This window comes from Candoia aspera, chromosome 4 (assembly GCF_035149785.1).
Source record: "Candoia aspera isolate rCanAsp1 chromosome 4, rCanAsp1.hap2, whole genome shotgun sequence".
NCBI classification, from domain to species: Eukaryota; Metazoa; Chordata; class Lepidosauria; order Squamata; family Boidae; genus Candoia; species Candoia aspera.
In genome coordinates, this window is record NC_086156.1 from 44980505 (window position 1) to 45002582 (window position 22078).

The window sequence follows — 22078 nt, forward strand, 5'->3', positions numbered from 1 at the left end:
TTAGAGCTCTTCAAGAGAATGCTGCTATTCAGGTTAAATGGCAACATTAAAAGTGGTCTGGGACAATTAAAATTAAAATGTTTTCCTTGAAACACTGGTTTAAGCCAATCAGTATTTATGTAATAGATTTCAGAAAACGAAATTAAATGATAAGGTTTGGTAAAATGCTAATAGACTTATATGTGTGTCCAAGAGAGAGCCATGAAGTCTTCTGCTTCATAAAAGGAGGCAGGCAACATTTAAAAGCACATGTTCATTATAAAACCTTAGACTAGTAAAATGTTTTGACCTAATTGGAGGTGGTCTTTTTTCTCCCTTAGTCACTTCAAAATAATGGTGCAGTAGTTGCTATGACAGGCGATGGAGTGAATGATGCTGTAGCACTAAAAGCTGCGGATATTGGAGTTGCAATGGGGCAGACTGGCACTGATGTTTGTAAAGAAGCAGCTGATATGATCCTGGTGGATGATGACTTTCAAACAATAATGTATGTTTGAATTATAGGGCCATTCTGCATGCTACATAATAATTTTACTACCTGCATAGTGTCATTTGTTTAGACAAGTAATTGACATTCCATAGAACAGTCCTGTTCAAAATCATCAAGTAGAATACTCAAAAGAAAAATTATTTATCTCTGATGTTTGTTCACAAGGAGGAGGAGGAAAAATAGATATGGATAAAATAAAGATTTTTCAGTGCATCAGGTTTTAAAAGACTTATCTCTAACATTCTCTATTCTATTGCACAGATAAAACTATATTACTAAAATAATAAATAAATAATAATAAATATTCTAATAAACATGGAAATTCATGGTTGGGCAACATGAAGTAAAATGTCATTTTACTTCTGTAATCTTTATTTTGAAGCTCTTCCAGTGGAACTACTCAAGTTAATTTTTAAAAAATTAAATGTATTTAACACACACAGACACACAACATTGGGAGCAAATGTTATGATAGGGCCATCTATACCATTCTTGACATTATATTTTTACTTTCTGAAACTTTGTTGAAAAACTGAAATAATAGTGACTTTTATGACATAGGAGAATAGCCATGGTAGTCTGTGTTAGCCAAAAATGAGCAGAAATCTGGTAGGATCTTTTCAGACTAACACAATTGATTAAAAGGCATAAGGTGTTTTGAGTCACAGTTCACTTCATCAGATGCATGGAGTTGCTAAACTGATACAAAGTTTAAATTGGGATGGGGAGAGGAAAGGGAGGGGAAGGCAGGGTAGTTATAGAGATGCAGGTTACATCTGGAGACAAATAGTAAATTCCTTGTCAATTAATGATTGTGATGTGTTAAAAACCCATTGTGTTTGTTGAGACCTTCTGAGATAGCTTGAAATCTTTGGTGTATGTGAGTTCAGCAGCCTCTTGTTCAATTGTGCTGGTAAAGTTTATTTATTCCAAAGTAACTACTTAGAGATTTGTACTGAATACCTTGGGAGGTTAAAATGATATTATATGTCCTTGTTTTGAGTCCTTATGTCAAACTTGTTTCCATTAATTCTTTTGTGCAAGGTCTGGCCTATTTGTCCTACATAGAATCCAAAGAAACATTGTTGGCAGACAACGGCATGTCTCACATTAGAAGAAAAGCCATCTGAAGGTGCTTCTAATCTAATGTAAAGTTTGGGGGCTTATGATGAAGCTGTTGGTGTAAATGTGGGGGCAAGTGTGAGTTTTTTGCTGGGGTTCTATATTAGGCCCACAAGAAATGAAAATGGAGGAAAATGCTACGTAATGTCAGCAGACCCATAGCATCTCTAGCTGCACACTAGTTGTACTGTGGGTTATTACCAGATGCAAGCTAAAGACTTCAAATTCAAGATTCCCTTGTTAGCATCATTGTTCTGTTGTTTGTTGCTTGTGAGAATCTGTGAATTTCCTTCAGATTGGTTGGTTGTCTGCATACAAGTATGGATCTGCCACCTAGTGCCTGAGAAAGTGTGTTGTCATTATCTAGTATGGATTGTAGCTTCTTAATATAGTGTTTGAGTGCCTTCAAGTAAAGCTGTAGATGACAGCCAGTGGTGCTTTGTTGTTTGATTTTTGTGATCTGTTTTTTAATAGGTCCTCCCTGGGAATCAGTTTGGCTCTATTGATTTGTCTGTTGATCTTGTTGGGTGGGCAGTTCAGTCTACTGAACATCTGGTATAATTCCATTAGTTGAGCATCTCTGTCAAATGTAGTTGTAGCATCGAGTTTGGTTCTAAACAATAGATTTAAAGGTGTGTTCTGGATGGAAGCTGGAAGCATGTAGATATGCATGGCCATCTGTAGCCTTCCTGTATAACATGGTGTTTATGTGTCTATTGTGTAGTTTTACTGTGTCATCAAGGAAGTGGATTTGTTATGTAGACAGGTAAAGGCTAGGGTTGATGATGGGATATTATTTTCTATGGGTCCAGATGATGAAAAGGTCATCAATGAATCTCAAGTAAAGCAGGCAAAAGCTTATGCCTTTTAATAAAATTAGTTAGTTATATATGATGCTACCACATTCCTTCTGATTTTGGTGACTTTTATGTACAGTAGCTGAAAGAGACCAAATTCATATATATATATATATGGTTTTTTAGATCAACATAGAATTTAAAATATCTTAAATTGTCATAAGTGTTGAGTTTTCAGGATGCTGTCCATCTACTTCAATGTTCATTTTCTTTAAGCATTTTATCTTTGTTTTTGTATTTCAGGTTTGCTATTGAAGAGGGTAAAGGAATTTATAATAATATTAAAAATTTTGTTAGATTTCAACTTAGCACGTAAGTTTGAAAGCACAATGTCAGATGTTTCCTATTATAAATTTTGTTTATAGGATCATTTGCACAGATGTTTGCATGACTAATTTTGAAATAAATTGAATTTGGCAGTGTATTTTGTGCCATGTTTTTTGCTCTTCAGCCCTAACTGCAAGGCTTCCTAGTCATGATTCTAACTAATAAATTCACTGTCATATCTGCAGCTGGCAGCTCAAATCTGTGTATAATTTGTTGCACATAAGATTTTGAACAAAATATTTGCACAGTAGAAACTTAATTTTAGCAACCTATATTTAAACTGCATGAAATAATTAGGTATAAATTATTTTTATTACTAAATGTTGGATTGATTAAACAGATATGAAATAGATTTTGCAGCTTCTAATCATAGAGTTGTATAATTTTATCTATCTCATAAGACACATATTTTCCAAGCTTTGCAGCAGATGGATTCTATAGGAATAGGGCCTGTAAGGCCCTCCAAAGTATTTCCACTTCTACTTTGTGTAGGCATGGTCCTATCACATGATAGTCTATTACTGCTTGATATGGAACTTAATAAACTCAGATGTTTTCATATTCAAAGCTCTTTTCTCATTTTATTGCTTAAGCAATGTTCTTAAAATGACAGAAAATGGTGTAAAACTACTGACATTTTGTTGCAGTACTTATAACACCTTGAAGACTAACATGTATTTTGCAGTATGTGTTCATGCTGCTGATATATGGAAGGTTTTGCCACAGCAGATGTGTTAGTTTGAAGGTATAATAATGTGAGGATCGTAGGTTCAGATACCTCAATATTAATAAGCTTCACCACAAGCCTCTTGGGATATAGGAAAGATATTTTATTGAGATACAGTCCATTGTCCTGCAAAGTCACACGTGAGTCAGATTCCCTCGCCCACCGCATTAAGTCCATTGGGTTTTCCTGCCTCCCTTTTGAAATTGAATGCTTCCAGCGTCTTTCAGTTTTACAGCTCTTCAGTTTTACAGCTCCGTTCCCAGACTCTGCTCTTCAAGACGGTGTTACTTTAGATAAGAGAGTCACCACAACAATTTCCTCTGTGTCTGCTTGTGCTTTCTCCATTGCTAGGCAACAAATCATTCCTCCCCCCTGCCACATATACAACCCATGGCAGTGGAGATGTTCCAGAAGCTATTAACTATTGCTTCTGGGATGATCCTCTGACAAATAAGTTTCTTGCTTGTTTTTGTTCCTGTCTAACAACACTACCCTCTGAATATTAATTAATGCTTGTATGTAAAATGGAAGAGTGCTACCACTTATTATGAGTTGTTCCTGCTAGTTGTTTTATTAATTATGGGTGCTAAATGAAACCTCAGAATTCAGAGAATGGAGAAGCCAACTACCATTCTGTCTTAGAAACTTCTTGTGATACCTGGCTGACCCAGCCTCCCACTCCCTCTGCTGCTTAAGCTTTATTTGTTTCAATACTGAAAATTATGTAGGTATGTGTGCACGTGAGAGAAAGCATGTTGTTCACAGTTGATGATAAGTCTTAAAGAAAACAGGGAGTGGATATATGTTGGAAAATAACTTAAGTGAGCTGCTATGAGTCAACTCCTGACTTCTTTAAGTGCTATCAAAAAAGCTTCTGAGGAACCCTCTTGCCCTGAGGGGAGGAGAAGCAGTGTAATCATAGTCCCACTTACAGAAAGGAGAAAAGAATTAACTCAGGGTAGACTGTGGATGCACTACAAACATGGATAGATTCAGAAAGGAAAATAAATACTGTTTCATGCTTCAAGACAGCTGACACCACCATCACCTTTCTTCTTACCTCTTACGACCCCCCTCTCCTTTGTTTAGAGGTTATATTTATTGTGAGCTTGAGGACACATATTGATTACTGATTATTATAAACCAATGTAGATTTTTTTGATTGAAGGGCAAGATAAACATGCTTTCAGTGTAGTAATTATTAGATTAAAAAATTAAACATTTTGCATTTTGGCAGTGTTGCACTGAGTCCAACACAAAGAAACCAGGAACATTTTAGATTTTTTTTTAAAGTGGCCATAATTTGCATAGATTAGAAGAACCAAGTAAAAAGTTACAGCTTCTGCGGATCCTTCTGATACCATATACTAGTGTTTCCCAACTTTAGCAGCTTCCAGGTATGTTGACTTAACTCCCAGAATTTCATAGGAAACAGGCCAAAGTCTATGTATTTAGAGGCTCTCAAGGTTGGGAAACATTATGTGTTTTATAATGTATCAAAATGCTTTGGGAGATGATCCTTCAAGCATATCCAAGTTTGGAATTGCCATTAAAGTTTGATACGTATACAAAATAGTACTGGTTTCAACAATGTATATTAATATGTAAACTAAAAGTTCATGAATACTGTGAGTTACTGGATCCCTGATTTCTTAAAAACACAGAAAAGGCCTGCTTGTTTCAATTGTTAGAAAATACATATTTTTTATCAAATAAACAAAATCATCTTAGGCTCTATTTCAATAGCAGAGGCTACTGTAAAGTTTTAATTGCTATGTGATCTGAATATTAAGCTCCAATTATTTTATGTTGTCCCAAATAACACCTCAACTTACATGATCTGCTTTAAAGCAATTGGATTATTATTGTGTGTATACATTTATTTGCTATTCAAATACATTACGTTTTTATATTCTACATTCTCCCCCTTCCCCCCCCCTTTTTTTTGGCTATGCTGACAGCTGTTTAAAGTAACTTTTTTTTCAACAGGAGTATAGCTGCATTGACATTAATCTCACTGGCCACATTAATGAACTTTCCTAATCCTCTCAATGCTATGCAGATCTTATGGATCAACATTATCATGGATGGACCTCCAGCTCAAAGGTTTTTTGTTTTTTTTTTAATGTAGCAGGGTTGCAAAATTGAAGCTACTGTACTTCTTATATAATTAATTTGCATTTTGTAGTTGATATTATTGCAATTCCCTCCAACCAAAAGGCACTCTAATATCAAACATTACAAACAGGACATTTGCTTGCAAAAAGAAGTGTATACTTGGCAAAGCTGCATTTAATAATGTATATTTAATAGTGTATTTTTTAAAAAACACACAAAATACATGTAAACTTCTGTGCTGAATTCTTTTTTAAAGTCACAACTGCAAATGGAAATAAGAAAAAGATTATACCAGTGAGAAATGGGAAAAATTGATTTATTTCAACTTTTTGGTTTAGCTGTTAAGACAGCGCTTGGAAATCGTTGCATTGAACATTTCTGTATTGTTTTCAAAAGATTTTTTTTAATATCACTAGTAAGCTGCAGTAGATTTGAAGGAAATTAGTAAAGGTAAATTGCTTTTAAAAAATATTGACTTGGAGAAATAGCATAGGTAATAAATTTCAGAGGGAGTATAGGATAAGGTTAACTGGATTAAAGCCAGAATAGTTACATTTACATTTCATTGATTCCAGTGACTAATCTAGTCTGGATTCAGCCTACTTTGATTAGTTGGATTGACAAATATAAATCTATATTTAGGTTTACACTAAATTCTTTTTCCGTATTAACCAATTTATCTAATGTTAATAAAAGTAAACTTTTAAAAATGATTTGCTTTCTTAATTTTCAGTCTTGGTGTTGAGCCTGTGGATAAAGATGTTATCCGAAAGCCTCCACGAAATGTCAAGGACAGCATTTTGACCAAAAATCTGATCATTAAAATTCTAGTTTCATCTATAATTATTGTATGTGGAACACTGTTTGTCTTCTGGAGAGAGGTAGGAGCCATCTGCTTGTAGTTCTAACATTTGCTTGTATTGTTTATATGTCAGAAACTACAAATATAAAAATATAGAGACTGTGATGGAAATCTAAAGAACCAAAGAACTTGTTCTATGCAAGCAGTTTTGTCTAGTGGTTAAAGCTCCAGGCTAGAAACCAGGAGACTGTGAGTTCTAGTCCTGCTTTAGGCATGAAAGCCGGCTGGGTGACCTTGGGCCAGTCACACACTCTCAGCCCAACTCACCTCACAGTGTTGCTGTTGTGGGGAAAACAGGAGGAGGAAGGAGTATTAGAAGGAGTATGTTCCCCACCTTGAGTTATTTGTAAAAATGATAAAGGTGGGATAAAAAATAATAATAAATAAATAAAAAAAGAAAGCAAGCGTTGGATTCTGTATTTTCGAGTAACAGCCTTAAATATCCATGGCAAGTTGGTTTTCAAAGGAAAGATTTTCAAAATTAGTATTTAAATAATAAGGGGTGCCTTCATACAAAAAGTATATAATGTCAGTAACTTCTAGCAGCTCTTCAAATACCAACTATCAGATTTGCATACCAGCTAACAGATTTGGTAGTTAAATTTTGCTGAGGTTTTTTTTTAACTAAAGACAGAATATTTTTTTAAAGGAAGGATTTCATTATTTTAGTTATCCTTATACATACTCATGTTAAGGAATTACATCTAATCCCATTGCTTGCCTTCTGATGATATAGCCTGAGAAAGACCAGCATGCAATTTTTTGAGGCTTCATAGATTCATATCCTATTTCTTTTATATGTAATTCCATGATGTTGAGACAAATAGCTATTATGTGCTATAATAGCAAAAAAAAAAAAAAAATCTACAGTCTCTGTAGATCAGTGTTTCTCAACCTTGGCAACTTTCACATGTGTGGACTTCAGCTGGCTGGCTAGGGAATTCTGGGAGTTGAGGTCCACACATCTGAAAGTTGCCAAGGTTGAGAAACACTGCTGTAGATGTTTGGGGTTCAGTCTGAGAAAAGGTAAAAAGAAAATGGAAAAAAAGAAATAAGAAATGGGGAATTAGTCAAACAAACTATGAATAACCGCCCAGAGTTGCTGTCTGAGTGAGATGGGCGGGGAATAAATCTGATGAATAAATAAATAAACAAACAATACTTTGTTCGCCTACAAGGCTGATTCTGAGTTGTTAGCTGTACAGCGAACTGCTTGATTTGTGGCTGAGCTGGGAATTAGCGTATTCCTGCTTAATAATCTTCTTGATAAATCCTCTAACGAAATTCTGTGGTAAAATACTCATCTAGCATACACAGAACCAGTACAAGATTTTATCACTAATACTTGCTTGGAAGGGCCTTTTAGGGGAGTGAACGTGATTATCAGCCACAGCCCAGAAGCGGCAGAATGGCATTGGGATATACTGGAATTGATTCTTAAATTGATTCTAATATATGATGTGTGTGTGTAGCAACCGCAGTAGGGTTGAAATTGCAGTAGGATTAAAATTCCTATTTATTTTATTTTATTTTTTATCCTGCCTTTATTATTTTTTTTATAAATAACTCAAGGCAGTGAACATATCCAATACTCCTTCCTCCTCCTATTTTCCCCACAACAACCACCCTGTGAGGTGGGTTGGGCTGAGAGAGAGTGACTGGCCCAAGGTCACCCAGCCGGCTTTCATGCCTAAGGCGGGACTAGAACTCTGTCTCCTGGTTTCTAGCCCAGCACCTTAACTACTAGACCAAACTGGCTCCATTTCAGAACGTGTATGTATATTCAGCAATTCAAAACCAGTTTAAATTTTCTTTTTCTCTAAAGAATAATATGTTTTTTTAAAAATTCCAGTTCTCAGCATCCTTGTTGAACTGTAACTAAAAAGAGAATGTTTAACAAAAGTTGGCTTGATGTGCAGTTGTGCTCTGACACCTTATAGGTATTCTGCTGAAATCCAAAGAGTAATTTTGTGTATACTGATGAAATTCCTTGAAGCCTATACAATCTAGAGATTGAATAAAATGTACATTAATATGCCTATTTGTAAATTTATAATTACATGAAGGTATGCTATGTGGAGGCTTGAAACTGAGTCCAGTTCTAGTAATAGAGCTGCACAAAGCACTTGAAATAAATGGATACATCTAAATCCAACCATCATATAATTAGGCTCCCAAATCAGCCAAGTGGGAAGTCCCCAAAGTTAGATATTCTTTATATTACCATTTCAAATGTCGAGGAACAGTTACATTTAAAATGTTTTTGTAGACCACTGGTGAACTTTATATATTAAGATTTTTTTTCTTTTGGCAGCTACGAGACAATGTGATAACACCCCGAGATACAACAATGACTTTCACTTGCTTTGTATTTTTTGATATGTTTAATGCATTGAGTTCTAGATCTCAGGTATGTGTTCATCTGATTTGAAAATTTTATGTAAGAAATTAAGATACGCAAATTATCAGGAGTATGTTTAAGGCCATAATTAGCTCAAGCTTCTATGGAGTTTATAAAAAAAAATGTTGTTACTAAGAATTTTACTTTCAATTAACTTAAGGAATAAATAACTGGAAGAATCTTTTTTTCTTTTTGAACTTCCAGACTAAATCAGTGTTTGAGATTGGACTCTGCAGTAACAAAATGTTCTGTTATGCAGTCCTTGGATCTATAATGGGTCAGCTTCTGGTAATCTACTTCCCTCCCCTTCAGAAAGTTTTTCAGACAGAGAGTCTAAGCATAATAGGTAAGTAGGCCTGTGTACATTTGGTTTTAAAAATGAAATCTGTTAAGATTTGGTGAGTTATATTAGTAAGTCATTCAAACATGTATGAAATGTACATAACGTGCTAGCTTTTCTGTTGGCTTATATTTTGTATTGGGTTTTCTTTGTGTAATTGATGGTTTCTTGGGATCTTTTTTTATCAGCCTTTTTTTTTAGCATATTATTCCCACTTCTCTGTTATTAAACTTGTTTCCTGAAGTTACTTCTTCCTCTTCCTTCTTCCAAGTTTAGCATTACATGAATGAGAAATGAGGGATTGGCTTTATGCACACGTCTTTCTACTTCATGTGGCAGTTGTTGTTCTCTTATGGTTTGTAGGCACAGACTGCCCAGCTTAAAAATAGCAAGCTATGATTTATCTTAAACCAGGATCAGAGGGAGGGGAGTGAATAAAGCATGCAAATTGAAGACTCCTGCATATTCACAAATGGGAAACTAGGAGACCCCATTGTGTCTGTACTACTTTTTAGACCAGGGTTTCTCAACCAGGGTTCTGTGGAACCCTAGGGTTCCGCAAGAGGTCACTAGGGGTTCCCTGGGAGATCACAATTTATTTTAAAAAGTATTTCAAATTTGGGCAACTTCACATTAAGGAAGCATGTTTCATTCTTTATTTTGAGTTTAGGAACACTTTTAGTGCATATATACAGGCCTACACATGAAATGAATATAATAATTTTGTAACTTCTAGCTTATATTTAAGCCTGAATGTGCAGGGGTTCCCTGAAGCCTGAAAAATATTTCAAGGTTTCCTCTAAGGTCAAAAAGTTGACAAAGGCTGCTTTAGACTGTTCTGCAATACCAGTTTGTGGTAATTTCTTAAAATTAGCTTGCTCTGAGAACAGCATTGATCTGTTTCTCCAAATTCTGTTACTAGACTCAGGGCATACAGATTTTGGGGGAAACTGTTGAGGTCATCAGTTGTCCAAAACAGTTTAATGTACATTAAAAATAAGACTTGTTAACTTTTCAAAATAGTCCCATAGTTTTATCAGATTAAGAAAAAAATTGTAACCTCCCCCCAAGTTAGAATTAAAATCCCAATCTTTAATCAGTCCTTTTAGCTACTTAAAAAGGAGGGAGACTTTATAGGAGCCCCTTTCTTATAACTGTGAGTTGAAAAACTGTGTTTTCGTTTATTTTTAGACTTGCAGTTTCTTCTGGGCCTTACCTCTTCCGTGTGTATAATATCAGAGATCATAAAGAAGGTTGAAAAAATCAGGGAGAAGACCCAGAAGCATGGTAGATCACCACCTTTGGGATCTTTTCTCGATGTATGATGCACATTGCATTCTTCATTTTCAAAATTAGAAACTGCTGTTTATGTAGGAGGGAAAAACAAAATAAAGGGCTTTTGACAAGTCCTCCTCCCTGAAGGATGATGAACTTTGGAAGGTTAAAGACTGTTTAATTCTAAACTTCCAGCTGGGGAGTAATAAATTATGCAACTTTGGTAATTTTTTTTCCCCTCAAAGGTAATTTTACTTTCCAGATTGGTGGAACTTCATAAGTATGAACGGGACTACTTTAAAAAGAAACAAATGTCAAGAGTCTGGCACACCTTTTTTCTCTTAAGATATGTATGTCTATAGAAATATGAATTAGATGAAAGATTTTAGCTTTTATTTAAAATAGGTTTTATGGCGAAGGTGGTGGGACTTTATTATGGAAATATTTGAGGCATTTTATCTATCTAGATTGAGTTAGAAGAGTGCCATATTTCAGCTCCTGTATTTATTTCCATTATTCTGCATTGTGTACCATGGGCTTTTTTTTTTGTATCCTGAGTTTTTTGCACAGGATGTAACCACTGTCAGATCACTGTCTTTTCTTTCTTTTTGTGATTGAAAAGTCTATATTGCAATTTTCAAGTAAATGTCTGCTTTTCTTAAAATATGTGATTGTGTAACTTGATATATAATGAAACCGGGTCACAAATTTATGAATGTTTTTCACTTCCAGAATAATCTAGATGTTTTATTTAACCAAAGTTACTAACTCATGCCTTTTCAACCATCCCCCTACTCTCCCCTCCCTAAAACTAAAGAGCGTTGTAGGATCAGGCCAAAAATCTATCCATTCCACTGTGTTGTTCTCACAGCAGCCAATCAAAAGTTTTGGGAAGCCCAAAAGTAGGACACAAACACCATAGCATGCTCACACCTACGTTATCCAATAGGTAGTACTCAAAGATACACTGGAGATCTATCATGGAGATAGATTCATTATCTGACTTAACAGTGACACTGTAGAGGACTGTGGACATAATCTTGAAGGAAGAATGCAAGAGTGGTTACATTAACAACAGCTTAGCCCTGAAAGAGAGGAGGGGGTGAACAAGAAACTTAAGATTGCCCCACTTAGATTCTGTTTGGTATAAGGAGGAGAGAGAAACTCTGTCCAGGTTTCACAATTCTGTTATTTTACCTTGCAACTGTAGAGTTCCAATAGTCCTTGTAGAGTCTGTTTCCTGACCTAGCCTACCTCGAATGGCTGACAGAAACCATCTGTTGCTGTACATTTTTCTTGCATTCAGCAGTAGAATCTTAAACCATGTAAGTCTGTTCTGTGTATCAGAGTCTTTTGATACTTGGATTTCTTAACTTTCTTTAAAAGCCTTTGAAAATCAGACTTCTATATTTTACTTATCTTTTATCTGTCAAACTCAGGAAACAAGAACCACTTGGATTTCTGGAAAGAGCTTTATTGCTAGTAGGGTAATGTAACAGAGTCTTGAAAGCCTGTCAAACCAGTTCTTCAGATCAACTTATACTAGTGTGATTATGGCAGAGTTGCTTTTAATCTTTCTCAAGCTTCCCCACTCCCCTGGGCTGAGGTGTCTCTTTTGCAATGGTTCTGTTTCCTCCTCTCTTTCTCCAGGATCTGTTAGATATTTCATTATGATATCCCATTGCAGTCTTACAATTCTCTGAGGTTTACAAGATATGCAGAGAGGAAAAATCAAAATATCAATGGTATTATTAAAACATAAATAAGGTGAATAATAAAATCATAAAATTTACAAGCATATATAACAAAAAAAATGAAAAAGATGGCACAATAGGTGAACATCATTGAAATATTATCCAGAAAAGCTTTGCATGGTAAGGCCATTCCATAGCATCAGTTATTGCTACTGAGAAGCAGGACCCTCTAGCTTCAGCTCCTCTCAAAGTGTGGGACAATGAGCAGTTTATTCCTCAACTAGACAACCTGTGACCCATTGGCTATTGTTTCAGAGATATTTCCTTACTATATTCCTCAGTGCCTTCAACAATGGCAGAGCTTCTAATGTACTGCCTTCACTAGAAAAGTTCTTAAAAATTCAGGGAGATAAAATTCAGAGATATATCTGCCTTGAAAATAGCCCATGTCATTCATATTGAACCGTATAGCACAGTCAAAAATCAAGAGCCGACCAAAGGAAATGTTTTATGACATTTTGTATTATGTCATAAAATGTTATATGATAATTTTTATGTCATAAAATATTTTATAAAATTTGCCAAATTTCAATTCCATAGGAGTCATGGGTCCTAGATTTTGGACGCATTCTTTAAGTTAGCCCATTTGAGGTACCTTGGTTCAAAAATTGTTGGCTTACGATGCACCATTTTGCTCAGTTAAAGGATACAGACAGACAGACATGAGAGTTTTAGTAGCATATAGATAGATGCGTTAGTAGGTCAGGCCAATATAAGTTGGATAAGAGATTCTACAGGGACCCAAATGCCACTCAAAGGAGAACTTCGACATTTTTCTTACTGACTCAGCCAAAGAGCTTCTAATACAATTGGTTTATATATATTGTTGTATTTACACTATGGTGAGTGTTATGTGTTGGAATGGAGGAATTGTCTAAAAAACGAAGTTTGTATTGTATCAGTTGCATAACAAATCATCAGTATGTAGTAAGTTGAGTGATTTTAGCTTATTTCTTCTTCAGTTAGGATGCACAGATGATATATAGTGTTTGGGGACAATATTACAGAATATACATTTTTTTCCCCTATCCTCCAAGGAGCTTCTCCTGAAATTTGGAAGATGGATTCAATCACAGTAAATTTTACTTGAAGGTAAAATCAGAATCCCCATCCCCTTTACAAGTTATTGGGCAGGAATTCATTCTGCTCAGGCACAATGCTCTTAAGATTTCATACTGTTTTAAGTATTAAGGACCCATAACTTCATTCAGAGAGAGGGAGAGGGAGGGAGAGAGAGAACAGTATAGTTTCACTAAAATTATCTTAGCATTTGGTTTCCAAATTTCTTTCAATTCTAAGACAATGAAATAGGGAGTTTTAGTCTGATCTGTTTGTGATACAAATAATGTGCAATTTAATGATAATGAACTAGGCACAACAGATCATTATCTGCCAGTCCATATTTTGAGATGTTGTAGATCTCTTCATTCTGAGGGCTGCTAATGCAAATGTAAGACAACCTATTCATATCCAAACCAAAATCTTAGTAATTTGGACATCACTGAAAATGGTTGGATAGAATTGGTACCTTTTAGTATTCAAAAGAATTAACAGTAAGAATGGATCGAACAAGTAATAGGCAAATTTTGAGGTGATTTCATGCTGAGAGTTACTGCAAAGTTTCCAGCAATTTGGGAATTTATTTATATATGTGTGCAGGCAACAGCATGTCTTGTACAATTAGTTTTTTTAGATGTCCTTTATCAAGTATTAGGAACAATTCAGCAATTTTCCCTGTTTTTGACTTACCAAACCAAGACCTGAAGCAGTAAATTCATCATAACAGCATTACTTCCTTAATTCTTTTGAGAAATAACTTCTCAAACCCAGAGGCAGATTAATATCGACAACCAGCTTTCAGTTCTCTACTGCCAGTGTTGCAAACCTGTTCTTAATACTACACGAAGATGGAGTGTCCATCATAGTGCTTTCTCTTCTATCTGGCAACTCGTTAATGACTTTCTTGTCCTTTTTCCTTTGGGATTTTGACTTTTTTTTCTGGAAGAAGCCTGGTGGTGTTGAATCTTTGATGATCTGTACCATGTTGCAGTAAAGTTGGTAGATCTTTGGAGATGCACTGAGGAGGTTCTCTGGTGTGGAACTGGATTTAAGCTCATGATACAATCTATGGACAAGGGTCCCATTATAAAGCCTGTCAAAGATTAAAAGGAAAGCAGTGACTTTGTATAGCAGATCTTGGTGCTGTGTGTTAAAAACCCAACCAAACAAAGAAAACCCGTAACACACCACCTTTATAACAAATGCCTTTTCAGATTTGTCCTAGAAGTAAACTCCCTTGCATTAAGCTGGACTCCTGGTAACAGCATGGGCATATCCATGTAGGGTTTTTTTTTATAATAATGTGGAAGTGGTTTACTACTGTTATTTTCTGGGATGTTTTACACCTTCCAAATCTACCCTTCAGCTCTCAAATTTCCTGTTGGTCTTCCACCCCAGTATTAGCCAGGTCTGCCCCTGTTTTAGTTTCAAGATCAACTAAACCTTGGTAGCTGCTGCCCCCAGCTGGGCCTTATATAGACACATAATCAAAACCCTTTTTAACTCATTTGGGAAACTGTTAGTACCTACAGGTTACCTTGTCCTGTGGGAAGTAACAGGAAAACAACTAAGGAAAAGGAAGGAAGAGAATTTAATGGCATAACTGCCATAGGAGAACTTAGGGGGGGGAAATGATATTCCTGACACAGAAGTAGAGTAGTGAAGGCAGGGAAGTGTTCCATACCCTGAACATATAAAAGATTTATTTAAATGCTCAACTTCTGAGGGTTAATGAATCTGGTAGGACAGCAGTGCTCCTTCAGTTATCAGCTGATTCTCCTGGTCGGCTTCTATAACAGAGACATGATCTACTGCTTGATAACTGCCCTGGATGTTGTTGAATAGATCCAAAGGTACCTTTGTAGTTCTCTTGTACAAAAGTGTAAATGAGGCCTGCAATAGACTTGCATGACTTCAAACATATTCTGTAATATCACTAGAAGCGAAAGTTTTCTTCACTGTTAGCACAGAATCTTTAAAACACTGTCCAGAGAAGCATTTAAAATTGTTCAGTGAGCCTTCTAGAATTTGGCTGCCTAATAAGAGCCTTTCATGCTGATTTGTAATATATTATATCACTGTCAAACATCACCTTCATGGGCAGTATAGTTGTTCATCTATTTTCTAATCAATTCCAAATGGTTTAATGAAGTTGCTTATCTGGATTTATTGGAAACTAGCTTCAAAATGGAAATTCTCTTGGTAATCTGATGGGACTATCTGTATCCAAGACTGATGGGCATTTGACTTCACAGTAGTACTTGATAGGGATGTGCAAAATCCACCAATTCTGGAACAAAACATTCTAGGATCCTTCCCAAATCAGTGAGTATGGCACATCCTTATTCAATACCATCCACCATTGGGAAGGTGGGGGGGAGAGTAGTTCCCCTGCTTTTGTGGGGCAATTTTCAAAAAGTCTTGATGATATTATTGTTCTTTCCTATGAGGGTTACTCTGCTAGGTTTCAAAGGGTTCAGATTTGACTCCCATACCTTTTAATATTTCTGGTAAAATTCCATTACATCTAGGTAACAAATAAGCACTGTGAACACCTGTCTGGAATTGAAAAGGTAAACCATAGCACCAGAATGGGGTATGAGTCAACTATATGAATTGAAGCACACTCAATCTTGCATCTGAAATACTTAATGCAAACTTGTTAGTAAGATATGGAAGTGTGCTGAATTTGTGCTGATTGTGTGCTGAACTTCGAACACTTCCTCCTAATGGCATTATGTAAGATTAAAGAAAATACATTATTTAGAAATAGTTTCATTATCATGGCTTCCCAAAATCAAAACATGAACAACTTTTGTAAAAATAAAAAGCCGAACTGATAAGCCATTATTTTTAATTCAATTACTTCTACTATTTGCCTGAAATTTGTTACTGACAAGATTTAGCTTTATGTACTAGCATTGTTTTGGCTTTGTGATTGCAGAAAGTACTGCTGCAGGTAGAAGAAAAGTTACTAATCCAAAAAAACCTGAAAGGAACAACTGAAACAGTAGAATCCCACAAATATGCAATTGATTTGATGAATTACAACCCATACTTTAAAAAGTGCTGAACTTCCTCTGAATAATATCCTTTGATAATATGCACACCCTAATACCATACTGAATTGAAAGAGGGATACTTTGGAGTAAGCACGTACAAACCTGATGCCTTGGGAATACCTACCGTGTAAGGTCGGGCTCAGGGAGAGGACTACACAGCAGCTGGTTGAGATATAACCCTGCTTGCAGGCAGCACTGCCATTGGCAAAAAGTGTGTGCCACATCTAATTCCAAAGCATCCTTTGGGGATTTTTCTTTCCATTTCAAGAACTGGTCATGTACAATTTTACTGACCTCAGCATGTGGTACTTGGGGGTCTAGATATGAAGGGGAAAAAATGTTTTTTTTTCTGAATAATGAATGAAAGAAAAAACTTTTTTTTTTCTGAATGCGCATTAGGTAAGAATGAATTCAAAACAGTTTCTAAATCTTTGGAACATCAACAGAACACCAACACCAAAATAGCAGCCCTTCCTTATTTACTACCTTAAATTTCAGTACTACTCATTAAATGGGAATACTGTTACAAAAAACAAAGGAAGCTTGGAAAAGTATTTTTATTGCTGATGGGTTTTACTGAAAAAGACAGACCTAGCTAATCCATTTTTTTTTTCCAGATTTAGATTCTGGCAGGAACAGCTCATATATCACCATATGATTACCGTCTTTAAAATCCCTCCTCAAAATATGTTTTTTTTCCTAGGGAGGCTATGAAAAGAACTCAGTTGTCCAAATATATTGTTACTATACCTAAGCTATGGTCCCTTTAATTTAAGTAATTGCATTTTTTTTCTCTCTTATTGATAACTTTTTCTCTTAACTACCAACTTCTTCTTTTGTTAATTAGGCAGCATGCACACAGATAATGACATGGGCCAAGCAGCATGATACAAAGCTAAATAAATAAATAAGCAAGCAAGTATGCATTCATCAACTCAATTGCAAGAGATCAGACTTTCATTCAGATACATTACATCCTCTCCCTTCCTTTTAGTTTCACAAATTCACATCTTTCTTTCTTCCATTAATTCATGCTTTTTACCATATATTCATCTTACATTCCAAATACAGGTCAACTCTGGCACTTCAGCCAATATGCCACAATTGCAATCAAATTCTTGTTTTTTACCAAGCATGTTCATGCTATTCTAGGGAAACTAACATTTCTAATTTAGAGACTATTTGCAAGCAAACATACTGTTGCCCACATCCTACAGGTACAGATAGTGTATTCACATGGGTACACACTATGGAATTAATAATTCTAATTAGATGCATGACACAAATATTGAATTCTTCAGTCTTCTTACATCATCTTTAAATATTAGATGTTTAATTCCTTCAGTGATTTCCATATTCTTATTTGGAGAGTAAGTAGAGACATTTCTTTTAGCCAGCTGGCTTCTAGCCTGCAATTCCTCACCATACCACCCTGTTATCAATGTCTCATATAATCTTTAGCCTGCAATACTGGATGTCCTGAAATAGGACTGGCTAATCAGGATCAGAAAGAAAGCTCCTTCTTGCTCCTGGGCATAAACTGAGCATGATTAAAAACAAAAACAGGAGCAATAAAGTAGACTTTACTAATTGGATGAATAATTAATGTATAGTAGATTTCTTTAACAATAATCACTAAGGTGAAATTGGACTAGTTATCTTTATCACTGAATGTTTTACACAAGTTATTGTGAAGTATTTTTAATATAAAGTTGCCTACATAATAAAAAACTTGGCATGTATTTCACAATTTTACTTAAAATATATCATATACCTACAAAATTGAACCAAATGGACAGAGTAGCCTTCAGCTGAAATAGCTGAAAAAATCTGTATGTGTCAACTGACAACTTGAAATCTAAACTTGATCCTCTCTGAGCTTACCTGGAATGTGCAGCATCTTATCTAATTCCCCAAATATTACTCCAAGTAGTAAAGCCTTGATGTGCTGTAGTGTCACTTTTGGTTCTGAACACCGTGTCCAGTAACAGGTTACAGCCATAGGGAGCTGCAGCAAACAAGGAACTGGCTCAAGGAGACTGGCTGTCACTCCTAACGTCTCCAACAAAAGTAGCAGACGATCTGCGATGGGAGCCTGTAAATAAATTAGATGGAGGGATGGATGGATGGTAAAGCCTTCAAGAAAAGTACTGATTCCTGAGGAATTTCAAACATATTCATAATTTTATTCAGTGGGTCTACAAGATCACTCTGTTGAGGCTCTTTAGAGAAGTACTAATGCTTGCATATGATTAGTTCTTTCTCTTGGCCTGTTTCTGGGAACTGAATTATACATTCTTTAATAATAATAAAAAATTCCTATTTCTCTTCAACTCATCCCCCAAAATATTGCTATCTTTTATGTCATACATATCCCATAAGGAATTCTGCTACATTGTTCAGTTATCCTACAGCAATAGTTAAAGGGATCTGTATAAGCTTAATTTTGAAGTAGTGCACATAACAATTATAAAATATTTTCAAAATCACTACTTCAATCTTTCCACTCCTTCCCCTCAAAAAAAAAAAGTATACTTATTTCTCAGGGCAATAAAACTCATAATAAATCTTCTCAGGACAATAAAACAGGATTTCTCAATACAATAAAACTCACAGGATACAGATCCCTTTAACTATTGCTGTAGGATAACTGAACAATGCAGCAGAATTCCTTATGGGATATGTATGTCATAAAAGATAGCAATATTTGGGGGGATGGAGGTGAAGAGAAATAGAAATAGTGGCATTTATGGAATACGGGGCTCTTAAGTTTTTGCAGCAAAAAATTGGCAAAAATAGCCTACTGCAGAAAATTGTTTTGGAGGGTGCAGAGAAGAAAAATTGAAATAAAAGTGTCTCTTTTATTTCAATTTTTCTTCTCTGCACCCTTCAAAACAATTTTGCTTCTTTCCACACTCTACCTGCTGAACAACAGAGTTCTTCTCTCCAGACTCAATACCTCTGATTCAGTGAATTGAGATCTATGAACATGTATTTAATAAAACTGGTTAGTCTTTGAAGCCCAACAAGATTTTTTCCCCCTTTTTCATTGCAAAAGACTAACACAGATGCCCCTTTATAAACTTTTGTTATAAAGGATTTCCAAGAAAACTGCTTTAGAGATATCAAGGAAATATTACATTATGTTTTAATGGAAAGCCTTTCTCATAGGTTACTGAAACACACCTGGAATGAAGCAGAATTACATCATTTATTCCATAGATCCATTAATATACATTCAGTATATAGAAATTCAGTTACACAATTATGCTATCCTAGTTATACACTGAAATACTTGTCTCTTCTTAGAAGTCAGTGATGGAAATTTTGCAAGAGCCATTCCAAATTTTACATTAAGAAATGTTCTGTAACCATATAGGGTATTTTCCTTGGTTCCTTAATGTGGAGATGATTATGAAAAGTTGAATAATTTATACAAGAAGTGTATATTATTTTTCTAGCCGTAGATGGGACAAAGAATCAAAGAGCCCAGAAGACACTGCCTGCTATCTCCCAGGGCATTAAACATCAACAGCATTAATTATCAGGATTGTTCATGCTTTTTAATTTGTATCTTTGCAGTTATAAGGGCCTAATCTGACTTTTTAAAAAAATGATTAAAACTAATAGCATCAAAAGCCAGAATCTGCCCAATACAATATTCTACATGTTTTCTGTATAGGATAGTTTTATGAACATCATTTTGAGTATTCACCTCATTTAATGTAGCCAAAGCATACCGATTGTCTGGAAATTTTGATGCCAATTCTGCTACCCGAACAGATGATTTCTTGAGTGATTTTTGGAGTCTATCAAATTCATGGAAGACGGGAGAAAATGAAGTTGGCTGTTTGTTCAGAGAGGGACTAAGTGAACTTGGTGAAGTGTTCAGAAGTAACCAATAGATAACTTGCCTAATTGGCAGAGCTGCGAAATGAGCACTACCTCTTTGCATATTCTCCACCTGAACATGAAGGATGGTTCTTCTTAATATAAGGGCATCACTAACGAATGGTGCTAGGTGTCCTTTAATTAAACCAGCCATGATCCACTGTGGTAATTTTAATTTCCTCAGTTCTTCAGATTCATACACACCACTCTGGAAAAAATCTTTGAGATTAACATTAGATGGTTCATATTCTTCCATAAAAGAAGAGAGAAGCTGTCGTATTTCTTCTTTTTCATGCTTTTTAAGATACTTCAGTACATTTTCCATTGCCTCAGCAAGATCAGCAAAACGAGACAACCAGTTCAGCAGTCCCTGAATGCGGTCATGCTTTCTACTCCTCTGCCGGGATTTCCCAATAGGAAGCTGTATCTTACTAAGGAACGTTTCTATAGCTGGCAGATTAATGTAATCATTGCCACTCATCACTGCAAAAAGAGGCAGGAGAGTTTTGTTCATATTGCTAAAATGTCTACAAAATCTTTCCAATGAGAAACACCGTGTTGGGATGTAGCAGTCTTGTGAGTCTTTACATCTACAAATGTTTCTCCATTGGAAGTAATTTAGAGGACAATAGCCTGCTTGGAGATCAAAAATGCAAAAGTCACTATCTAAAGTTAACACAGGGCAACTCAAGTGATTGGCTAATGATACAATATCCCTGTCTGCCTCTGAAAATGACTGTACAAAAGGCACTTGTAATTCTGTTAAGATCTGCTTGAAGACCTCTCTGACAAGCAAAGGCAATACACTTCCACCACCCCCGCAAGAAAGAGAATGAGCTGCGTGGATCTTTTCCCGAGCTCGTTCCTTTAAGGTTGTCAGCTTTTTATCAGATGCATCACTACCTCCATCCAGCACAACATAAGGCTGTATGTTGCACACAGCCAATGATTCAAAAAAAAGACATATGACGTCTGTAAAAGAGTTGTAATCCCCACCACGCCGGATATCCAGATTTGAATCAAAGTAAAGGCGATGATATAAGTTATTTCCATCAATTATTACGTTTGTGTTTCTCAGCTGCAGGTCAACAAAGAATTCGCTATGTTCCCCTACGTAAGTCATTAGTCCGTGAATGCCCATTCTTGTTAGCTGGAGTGCCCCTGTTAAAGGAAAAGAAATGAATCAAAGACAAAGCACAAGCTGTGGAATTAATGGGGCAATGTTAATAGCTTAATTAGTTTATGGCACAGAATATCTGAATGCTATGAGAAAGCAACTGCATTAGTGAATGAAATTCACATCCATGATGGATGGACTTATTGCTGTAAGAATGAAGCCAATTGAAATGTATTAATTTGGGGAGAAATCTACTGAGCTTCCAAAAATAATCAAATCGTAAATCTGAGTCCTTCCTGAATTAAGGCTCCATCATGCTTCTAATTACATCACAAAGAGCCCAACAGGGTCAGAGTCCTTTCTGGCCTCATTACTACTGCAAAACCTTGTCTCCAACCATTCTTGTCCAAAATTTCCTGAGGCCACTGGTAATGGAGTTTCTAGGAATCATAGGGTTTCAGGCTGGAAGTGCAAATGCTTTCTCAAGCATGCTCAGCAGTGTCTGGTCAGCTTATATGCTTGTGGCAGTCCCTCAGGACTTCCCAATTGCTCCAGCTTCCCTGGTCAGCTTGGGAAAAAGAGCAGGATAAATAGCTCTCAGACTTCCAAATACAGTATATCTCATTTCATACTAACCCATATTTGAGGGGCTCTGAGCCCAGCATGAAGTTGATCA

General features: G+C 35.8%; 2 protein-coding genes across 4 annotated transcripts in view; one reads left to right on the forward strand and one right to left on the reverse strand.

Annotated features, from left to right (window-relative positions):
• ATP2C1 (ATPase secretory pathway Ca2+ transporting 1) overlaps positions 1-11185 on the forward strand; it is a 49147-nt gene extending 37962 nt beyond the window's left edge. For all 3 annotated transcript variants that reach the window (XM_063303974.1, XM_063303976.1, XM_063303975.1), the window contains 7 exons: positions 321-487; positions 2713-2781; positions 5513-5629; positions 6375-6522; positions 8818-8913; positions 9109-9250; positions 10436-11185. In XM_063303974.1, the coding sequence (XP_063160044.1) occupies positions 321-487; positions 2713-2781; positions 5513-5629; positions 6375-6522; positions 8818-8913; positions 9109-9250; positions 10436-10569 (873 nt within the window). In that variant the 3' untranslated portion in view covers positions 10570-11185. The remainder of the gene's footprint in view (positions 1-320; positions 488-2712; positions 2782-5512; positions 5630-6374; positions 6523-8817; positions 8914-9108; positions 9251-10435) is intronic.
• Positions 11186-12760: 1575 nt separating this feature from the next.
• ASTE1 (asteroid homolog 1) lies at positions 12761-21663 on the reverse strand. Its single transcript, XM_063303977.1, has 4 exons — positions 20110-21663; positions 18279-18489; positions 16519-16711; positions 12761-14425 (listed from the first exon to the last, which is right to left on the reverse strand). Exons 1-4 carry the CDS (start codon positions 21424-21426, stop codon positions 14131-14133), a joined length of 2016 nt encoding a protein of 671 aa, XP_063160047.1. The 5' UTR covers positions 21427-21663; the 3' UTR covers positions 12761-14130.
• Between the last annotated feature and the right edge of the window lie 415 nt (positions 21664-22078).

What these genes read in the sequence shown, in the direction of transcription:
- ASTE1 (XM_063303977.1), bottom strand. Translation starts at nt 21,426, where the DNA reads ATGGGCATTCACGGACTAATGACTTACGTAGGGGAACATAGCGAATTC. An exon ending in CTTTGGCTACATTAAATGAG is followed by an intron (nt 18,490 to 20,109) that starts GTGAATACTCAA and finishes ATTTATTTACAG; the next exon opens with GCTCCCATCGCAGATCGTCT. An exon ending in CCTGAGCCCGACCTTACACG is followed by an intron (nt 14,426 to 16,518) that starts GTAGGTATTCCC and finishes AATCTTTGACAG; the next exon opens with GCTTTATAATGGGACCCTTG.